The sequence below is a fragment of the Podarcis cretensis genome, assembly GCF_951804945.1.
Source record: "Podarcis cretensis genome assembly, chromosome: 16".
NCBI classification, from domain to species: domain Eukaryota; kingdom Metazoa; phylum Chordata; class Lepidosauria; order Squamata; family Lacertidae; genus Podarcis; species Podarcis cretensis.
This window is the reverse complement of record NC_137186.1, coordinates 18,032,517-18,041,771: the sequence shown is the minus strand read 5'-3', so window position 1 is coordinate 18,041,771 and position 9,255 is coordinate 18,032,517. Positions and strand designations below refer to the sequence as shown.

At 45.5% G+C, this 9,255-nt stretch overlaps 1 protein-coding gene across 2 annotated transcripts; it reads left to right on the top strand.

Moving 5' to 3' along the window:
- Nucleotides 1-406: 406 nt before the first annotated feature.
- EIF1AD (eukaryotic translation initiation factor 1A domain containing) lies at nt 407-8,037 on the top strand. Of its 2 annotated transcripts, none has more exons than XM_079957295.1 (7): nt 407-512; nt 1,890-1,981; nt 3,010-3,186; nt 4,544-4,652; nt 5,380-5,488; nt 6,353-6,406; nt 7,195-8,037. In XM_079957295.1, the coding sequence occupies exons 3-7, from the start codon at nt 3,100-3,102 to the stop codon at nt 7,334-7,336; spliced, it is 501 nt and encodes a 166-aa protein (XP_079813421.1). In that variant the 5' UTR covers nt 407-512; nt 1,890-1,981; nt 3,010-3,099; the 3' UTR covers nt 7,337-8,037. The 2 variants fall into 2 exon arrangements, with proteins under 2 accessions (XP_079813421.1, XP_079813420.1); XM_079957294.1 differs by having other exon boundaries at nt 7,192-8,037.
- The last annotated feature ends 1,218 nt before the right edge of the window (nt 8,038-9,255 follow it).

Sequence of the window (9,255 nt, the reverse complement as noted above, 5' to 3'; positions counted from 1 at the left end):
TTTGTGGGTCCTATGGTTAATCATTTCCTCCTGCATCTTTTATGATAATCCAAATATTTTACATCTCCATTATGTCCAGAATTCACCATTAAACTACGAGTGTTATCCCAGTCCTACTAACGGTTTTAAGTGTTTACAATGGTTTTTAAGACAAATTATAAAATTTCCCCATTCCTTATTAAAATTTTGGTCTTCCTGATTTCTGATTCTTCCGGTCATTCGGTGATCTAATCCGTGTTTCTCTTTCGCCCTCTCCTGCACAAATCAGCAACGCTGATATCACAAGTCATTGACAAGTCAATTCTGTAATGGCTGCACCCGCAGGGCTGTTATCTCCGTGGTATATAGTCCAATTAGGGCAGCTTTCCTCGGAGGTGGGGAAGTTTTTAACCGCAGCACTCCGGGAAGGAAAAGCGGGGCCCACCCGGAAGTCAAGTCTAGGGCAGTCGGAAGTAGGAAGTTCTCGCTTCTCACGCTTCGGAGGGGACGGGAAGGCGCCAGTTCTTAAGCAGGTATCGACCAAACGGAGGGCTGGGCTGCAGGTTTGGGGGCACAGGACGCTTTGAAAGGGTAGGTTCAAAAACAGATGAGAGCCCGATACTGCCTTCCTAAGGGCGGGGGGTGGGCCGGTCCTACCTCACAGGGCTGTCGTGGTGCTTGCCGAGTTTTTATTTATTTATTTCATAAAATTTATACGCGGCTTGATTGTAAAAGAAACAAACAAACGAAAGCGGTCTGCAAAAAAAAAAACAAAAAACAAAAAACCTCCGGCCCCCCCATTAGAATGATCAATAAGAAAAACCAACAAACAATAATTTAAGACTTTAAGAGTTAACACACGAAGCGCATTGAGTGCTGAAATATAGAGCACCAAAGTGCTAAGTAAGCTCTATGAGTGGAATTCAACTAGTTTACTCCCAGCAAGGGTTGCCAGATGAGGAGTATCCCAGACCTTGAGATTTGGGACGTCTCTGTTTAGAGAAAAGGCAAGTAAGTGGCAACATGATAAAGGTAAAGGTACCCCTGCCCGTACGGGCCAGTCTTGACAGACTCTGGGGTTGTGCGCCCATCTCACTTAAGAGGCCAGGGACCAGCGCTGTCCGGAGACACTTCCGGGTCACGTGGCCAGCGTGACATCGCTGCTCTGGCCAGAGCCAGAGCCGCACACGGAAACGCCGTTTACCTTCCCGCTGGTAAGCGGTCCCTATTTATCTACTTGCACCCGGAGGTGCTTTCGAACTGCTAGGTTGGCAGGCGCTGGGACCGAGCAGCGGGAGCGCACCCCGCCGCAGGGATTCGAACCACCGACCTTTCGATCGGCAAGCCCTAGGCGCTGAGGCTTTAACCCACAGCGCCACCTGCGTCCCCGGCAACATGATAGAAGTGTGTAAAATTCTTCATGGCATGGAGAAAGAGGATAAGGAAAAGCTTCTCTCCCTCTCTTCTAACACCAGGACTCGGGGACATTCAACAAAGCTGCATATTGGATGAAATAAAAGGAAGGACTTCTTCACACAGCACATAGTTAGACTGTGAACTCATTGTGGGATAGAGGATGTTGGAATAAATCACACACGAACTCCCCCAAAACTCCAATGCTTTGTGTCCTCCAGATGTTTTGGACTACAACTCCATGTATCAGGCTGGTGGGAGTTGTAGCCCATAACATCTGGAGGGCGCCAGGTTGAGGAAGTTTGGACCAGATGAATCTTTTCTTCAGATCCAGCAAGGCAGTAATTGTAACAGAGTAGATAAATCTATGAAGGATCAATGGCAGTTCTCAGTGGCAGAACATCCATGTTCAAAAGCAGTATACCTCTGAGCCCCTGAGACTGTCCTTGCATATGATGACTTACTATTATTACATCTCTCCACACACACCCTTCAAGCTCTTCCAGAACTGTGAATGTACCAGAGAGTGAAATCAGCACTGGATCCACAGCCCTTGAACTTGGACGACGTTGGCTGTTGTTGGAAACAGGTCAGTTTTCTGTGGACCCTCACCCCCATCCCGATACAAATAACTTTTCCCCATCACTGAACAAAAGTGAATTCCTATGGAGGTACTTTGGTTCCATCCATTCTTATGTTTTAAACCTGTGGGTTATCTGGCAGGCCTTCCAAGAGTTGTGGGCAGGAGGGTGGAGTGAGAGAACAGGCCTTTTCTCTGGTGCCCCCTGATCGTGGAATTCTCTCCCCAGGGAAGCTCACGTGCACTGACATTGTCATTCTGACACCAGATGAAGATGCTTTTATTCTCCTCGGTGCTTGCTCTTTTATTTTTTATATCTGTTCGTAATGTGGGTGGGCTGGCTATCTTATGGTGCATGATTTTTTTGGATGAACACTTCCCCCCCCAAATATTTTTCCCCTCAATATTGTTCCAATAACAGCCTCATTATAACAATGTCAATTTTATCCAATTAATACAATTATTAAAACCAACTATTAATATACCAAATTATACAATTTAGCTAGACCCCCGTTCCTCTCCCACCCAGAGAGGAATTCAAAGAATGAGTTTCCCCCACCATTCTTTGTTGATCTCCATAGGCCTCTCCCTGAAATGTCGAGGAAGACCTCTATTCCTGGTGCAGGCAGAACAGGATGAACACTTTTAGCATAGATTTTTCATTCTGATTTTTAAAATTGTATATTTCAGGAGCAAGCAACCTAGTGCCCCAATGTTTTGGACTACAACTCCCCTCACCACTGGCCATACTGGAATGAGCTTATGGAAGTTGTAGTCTAGGAACATTTGAAGGCCACTGCATTGGCTACCCCTGGTATATTTTGAATGCCATTGTCCCTGTAAAACGCTTTGCAACTCCTTCCAGTAGTGAGAAGCAATATTTAAACTGAATGAATTAAAAATGAGGAGCAATTGGACCTGGCTTCCATTATCTCCCAGCCCCATGCAGTGCTCCATCTGTCCTAGTTGATATTTCCACTGCTAAAGCACTTGTGATGCTCTTCCATTCATTATTCAATTCACTTTATTTTGGGCAGCCTCCTAGAACGTGGACGTATTCTGCAAACGGCTCCTTGCATCACCCCGCCCCCGGCAGAGACACGGTTCCCCAGGGCTAACAGAACAGCATGTCCCAAGCCACAAAACGCAAGCATGTGGTGAAAGAAGTCCTAGAAGAGTATGTGGTGCCTTCAGAGAGGCAGCAGATCGTCCGGGTGAGGCCTCCCCACTGTGCATCTCCAGCCTGGACTGGCCATGGGCTTCCAGATGTCATTGCTCATTTTCTGTCCTGATTTTGCAGTGCTGTTTCTAGCAGCTGTGTTCCACCCAAGACAGCTGTAGACTTGGTTGTTGTACATCATCATTCCTCGTGCTAGTGCCTTCTGGTTGTTTTGTTTTTTGAAAAGTTTTTATTATTAAAATAATTCAGCATTAATACACACATATTGAGAATATACAAGCATACAATCCTTAAAAAAGTTCAAACATGCCTACACTCAATCCCACAGATAATTCCTTTTCCCATCACCATCCACCACCCCTCACCCCACCCTTGTGTTAGACTTCCAATCTACTCAATTGCAATTTCTTTCCACTTCTATTACTTTCTTTCACACACCTTTAACCTAATTTCATGCTTCTTTTTCTGTTACACATTGTTATCCATCTTATTTAGTATTTCAGTATTTAAAACGGAACTTGTTTATTCTAATAGGAGTTCTGATTTTTCAATATGGTTTTGCAAGTATCCTTTAAACACCTTCCAGTCCCTGGCTATCTTCTCTTTTGAGATTCTTCCAATTTCTCCCATTGTTTTGGATATATTGTAATACTCCAATAATTTGGCAAGCCACTCCATTTTTGTTGGTATAATACCACTTTTCCAATTTTTCGCAATCAATAACCTTGCGGCTACTGTTGCGTATAAATACGTCTTATCTTCTTCCTTTAGACTTCCTGGTACTATTCCCAATAGAAAACCTTCTGGTGTTTTCCTAAATGAATATCTGAACATTTTTTTTCATTTCATTGTATATTGTTTCCCAAAATTGTTTGATGTTTAAATAATCCCACCATATATGCATCATAGTACCATTTCCAGTGTTGGAAAAGGCCTTCTCGTTGTTTTGGACCACACCTCTCAGCAAGCTCCAGTTAGTACAGCTGCTTTGGACAACTGCTCTCAGCTGAGCTTGCTGGGAATCACAGGATTCGTAGTCCAAAACATCTGGCGGTTGGGGAGGGCTGTCTTAGATCTGCGTTAACCCTGACTATTGATCTGGGGCACCTTTTTGCAGGAGATTGTACTAGATAATCCTTTGTGTCCCCTCCAAAGCTACAGTTCTATGATTCCATTGCCTCCCTCTGTTCATCTTGTCTATAGCTGGACGGTTCAAAAGAGGTTTGGCTCTTCCTCCTCTGCAGGAGAGCAAAGCGGAGGGGGTGGGTTTCAAGCCAGTTGAACAGAAAGGGCCCTTTTCATGGACTTACAATGATGGTTGCTGTTTGTGGGTACAAACCCCAGCACAACTTTACAGTGTGGTTGTTGTTTGTTTTGCCTGTTTCCTCCAGGTGGTGGGGACCCCTGGCAACAATCTCCATGAGGTGGAGACATCTGAAGGGACGCGGTTCCTTGTGAGCATGCCCACCAAATTCCGCAAGAATATCTGGATCAAGAGAGGTGAGTGGCAAAGGCTGCTGTCCTTATAGCAAGTGATGGAAATTGTGTCCTCCTCCTCCTTTCCAGTTCCTGCAAGTTTGTGTCTCTCTGCAATATACAGTGGTGCCCCGCAAGACGAATGCCTCGCAAGACGGAAAACCCGCTAGACGAAAGGGTTTTCCGTTTTGGAGGTGCTTCACAAAACGAATTTCCTATGGGCTTGCTTCGCAAGACGAAAATGTCTTGCGAGTTCCTGTGGTTTTTTCCCCCTCCCCCCTTTTTTCTAAACTGTTTATCAGCTGATCCGCTAAGCCGCTTAACAGCTGATCCGCTAAGCCGCTTATCAGCTGATCCGCTAAGCCGCTTATCAGCTGATCCGCTAAGCCCCTAAGCCGCTAATAGCGCTAATCGGCTAAGCTGCTAATGGGCTTGCTTCACAAGACGAAAAAACTGCAAGACGAAGAGACTCGCGGAACGGATTCTTTTCGTCTTGCGAGGCACCACTGTATACAGTAAGCCCACAACTTATAAAAGGGTTACATTCTGCAGATCACAGCTAAAGCCAACCTTCCACATAGTCCAAGCCTATTGAGTTTGGTGGCAGGTGGGATTGCTAGTGTCGTTTTCCCTAGAACCTCTCCCCGTTTTAAATTTTTGGCCATGCACATAAAGCTGAATATGCACAAGGTAAATGTGCATAAGCTGTGGGCTTACATAGACACACACTTAACTTTTTCTCCCCTCCCAGGTGACTTCCTGCTGGTAGATCCCATAGAAGAAGGGGAGAAAGTGAAAGCTGAGATTAGTTTTGTCCTCTACAAGGACCATGTTCGCTACTTGAAAAAGGAAGGATACTGGTAAGGACCAAATACCCACTGGTGGCACTCAGAATCCCTGCAACCAAAATAGGGTTAAACCTTCAACAACCTACCCCCCCAAAAAAACACAACCCAGATTTGAGAAGCAGGAATCAACACTCCCCCCTCGCTCCCAGCCAAACAACAACAAAAGATAGAAACTGGAAGGGGTAGGAGGTCTTGTAGGGTGCCAGGGGGTGTCTGTGGGTATTAATTTGGACGCCCCAAAAAAACTTACACAATTGCTGATAGGTTTATTGCCACCCAGCTCTCTTCCCTCCAGCAGTACAGTGGTACCTCGTGTTAAGTACTTAATTTGTTCCGGAGGTCCGTTCTTAACCGTTCTTCACTTTAGCTAATGGGGCCTCCTGCTGCCGCTGCACCACCACTGCACAATTTCTGTTCTCATCCTGAAGCAAAGTTCTTAACCCGGGGTAATATTTCTGGGTTAGTGGAGTCTATAACCTGAAGCATATGTAACCCGAGGTACCACTGTAGTAAGAAAGTTGCTACTGACAAGGAAAGCTACTGATAACACCCCTTAAGTCTGCTAGGCCAGCCTCTTCCGCAACCTGGTGCTTTCCTAATATTTTGGATTGCAATTCCTATCATCCCTGACTTTGGGCCTGATTGGGAGTTGGGAGTCTAAACCACCCCAGTGCACCAAGGCTGGGTGAAGGGTATGTCCAGGCTGCTGGTGTGATACATTTTCCTGACTAGTTTTATGTAAGGGGAATGACCCATCTCTTCTGCAGCTCCCACCTTTGTCTTGGGGCCATCCCTTTGTAGGCTCAAATGTACCCTCCAAACTACTAAGCTACCAATATCCCAGGCTGCCCTTCTCTCTCCTGTTTCTTTCTGCAGGCCTGAGGCCTTCTTGGGTGGTGTGGCAGGAGCTCAGAGCAGTGCTAAAGACAGGTGAGTTTGGGAATGGGACTCCTGCGATGTGTTTGTGTGGAGGGTGGGAGAGCACTCCAGGGACCTCTTGTCTCTCACCTCTAAGGTGTTGTTGTGATTAAGAATTATTATTAATTATTACAATTAATTTATTGCCTTCTAAACCACCACATAAGATAAATAAAGAACAACATATACAGTCATACCTTGGAAGTTAAACGGAATCCGTTCTGGAAGTCCATTGTGGCTTCTGATTGGCTGCAGGAAGCTCCTGCAGCCAATCGGAAGTCATGGAAGCCCTGTCAGACATTCGACTTCCAGAAATAGTTCGCAAACCGGAACAGTCACTTCAGGATTTGTGACATTCAGGAGTCAAAAGTTCGGGAACTTCCAAGGTACAACTATACATTTAAAACAAGATTAAAACCCTAGCAAGTGGACACGTGGTAGAGACCCATTTATCCAGCTGAGAAAGCCTGTTGGGACAAAAATGTCTTCAGCTGCTTCTGGAAAGTGCGGATCATGGACGTCTGTTGCATTTTGACAGAGACGTTACCCACAACAGGCTGCACAATTACACAAAGCAAGAAAAAGGGGAGGCAAGGACAAGTTATAAAAGTACAGAAATTAGGCTGGATGTTGTAGCCATGTGGCCAGCTCTTAGTAGTCCTACTTTGCTTCTAATGTGATTTAATTGTTATAAACTGCGCCCTGGGACCGTAGCATGAAGGGCAGATAATAAATTGAAGTAATAATAATTAGAGAGAAGTTTACACTAAGAGCGCCTTCTGTCTGTCTTCCTTTAGCAGGGATGGGCCACAAAGCCCACCACGTTCTGCGGGGGAGGAAGACTCCGAGGACGATGATGCAGACTTGTTTGTGAATACAAACAGGGTGAACTACAACTACCTGGAGAGTGAAGACAGCAGCGACTCAGATGAGGAGAAGTGACAGGTCAAGCCAGCCTGGGGACTTCCATAACTTTGCTCAGAGAAAAGGGGCATTGCCTCAAACCCCATCCTCTTATCTAATAGGGTTAGCTGTTTGTCCCCTTTTTCTGGAGGGGAGCTTGTACTTGCAGGAGCATTTTGGAGCTGCTGTATTGCAGGCAACAACAACCACCAAAAATTTGCTCAGCCTGTTAGCAGCAGCTATAGCTCATTCCTTGAGGAGCTTTGACCCTGTCTTGACCAGATGCCTCTACTGTATTCCAGGCCTCTTTCCTTTTCTCCCTTTGCCTTATTTAATATAATGTGTATGTCCCAAACCCAGACACTGCCTGGCATGCCAGATAGCAGTTTTGCAGTAGGTCACAAGCTTCAAGATACATTGATCATTTTGAAGTGGCACTCCTTTCTTCTAAAAGTGGGCTGGCCTACATTAAGAAATGGTCAGCACACAATTGGAGCATCCAAGAGCAAGTCGTATTTAGCAGGCAGGTGCTGAATTAGATGGTATTGGGGATGATCTCAATGCTTTCTATCCAAATTCTCTGCACCAAAGCCATTCCTCAAATGGCTCAAATCACCTTGCCTTCTATTTCTCCTCCTTCACATTTGCTAGATTTGGCTCTTGAGAGGCAAGGGGACACCCACAGTGAGGGACAACTTCTCTTTTGTATTATAATATTCAACAAGTGTTTCAATAAACTTACAGAGAGACTGAGGTGAGAGCACTCTTGTTTGCAAGTGGGGTCTTTGTGTGAGCTTGCTAAAGCAGAGGGAGGAGGGGAAGGTTCATCTTAAAAAAAAGTGCAAATGGCTTTCTGTGAAGTTCTTAAACCATGTAAATACAGGAAAGCAGCTAGGAGGACAGTTGGACCTTTAGACAAGGGGATTAAATGATTTACTGTGTGAGGAAAGGGCGACTGTAGAGAAGCTGCATTCTATCCAACTGCCTTCAAGGCAAAGATGCAGGGCAGCACCCCATGCCTGAATGACTTTCTTAGGAAGGGAATCAGACGTAAATAGTAGCGGCAAGGTTTGCTGATGACGCCAAACTGTCTGGGGTGGTTAAAACAAAGGAGGGGTTGCAGAAAGCTCTGAAATGATCTCTTTGAATGGTGGCTGGGTAATAAAATGTTAAAGATGGTTCAAAATAAAGAAATGCAATGCTAATAAGGTCTGAGCAGGCAGTAACTGACCAGCAAAGAGATGTGGGGCTTGAGGTGGATAACTTGATGAACTTGTTAATCAAGCAGTGGCTGTGAAAAGTGTGAACTGTGTGTTGGAGATCAGTAGGAAATGAAAGAAACTGCCACTATCATAATGCCCCTATACATTCCATGTATGACCACACTTGGGGATGGGGATTATGTAGCTTTGGATGATGGGAACTTGAGTCTACCAACATTACAGAGGAACACAAGGCCTCCTTAGAGTGTACACCAGCCTTCACGAACCTGGTGCATTCAGATACTGATGGGACTATTATTCCTGTCAGCCCCACGCAGCATAGCATGATGGGAATTGCAGTCCAAGAGTTGCAGAGCAGCAGGTGGACAAAGGCTGCTCTACACTAAATGGCAGCTCTTTCTCAGTCCTGCTTGGGAGAGAACCTGAAGGTTTTCTGCATGCAAACAGGCCCCCTTGTTCTCCTACCCTCTGCTGCCAAGCAGCTTTAGATGGAACCAAAGTTGCTGAAGTTTGTACCATTTCAAGTGGAGGCTTACTGGACATTCCCTGACTAAGCCAATTTTCTATATGTAGGGAATGCGCAAGGAGCCGTCAGTCCCATAAGCCTCTTAGCTGCAATCTGAAGTGATAGAGGGGAAGATTATATGTAGCCCAGTGTGTGCTCCCCCTTTCATCAGCCACCAAACACAGCACTTTAAACTCTTGTTCAGTAGAAGGAAGAGGCTCAACAATGAG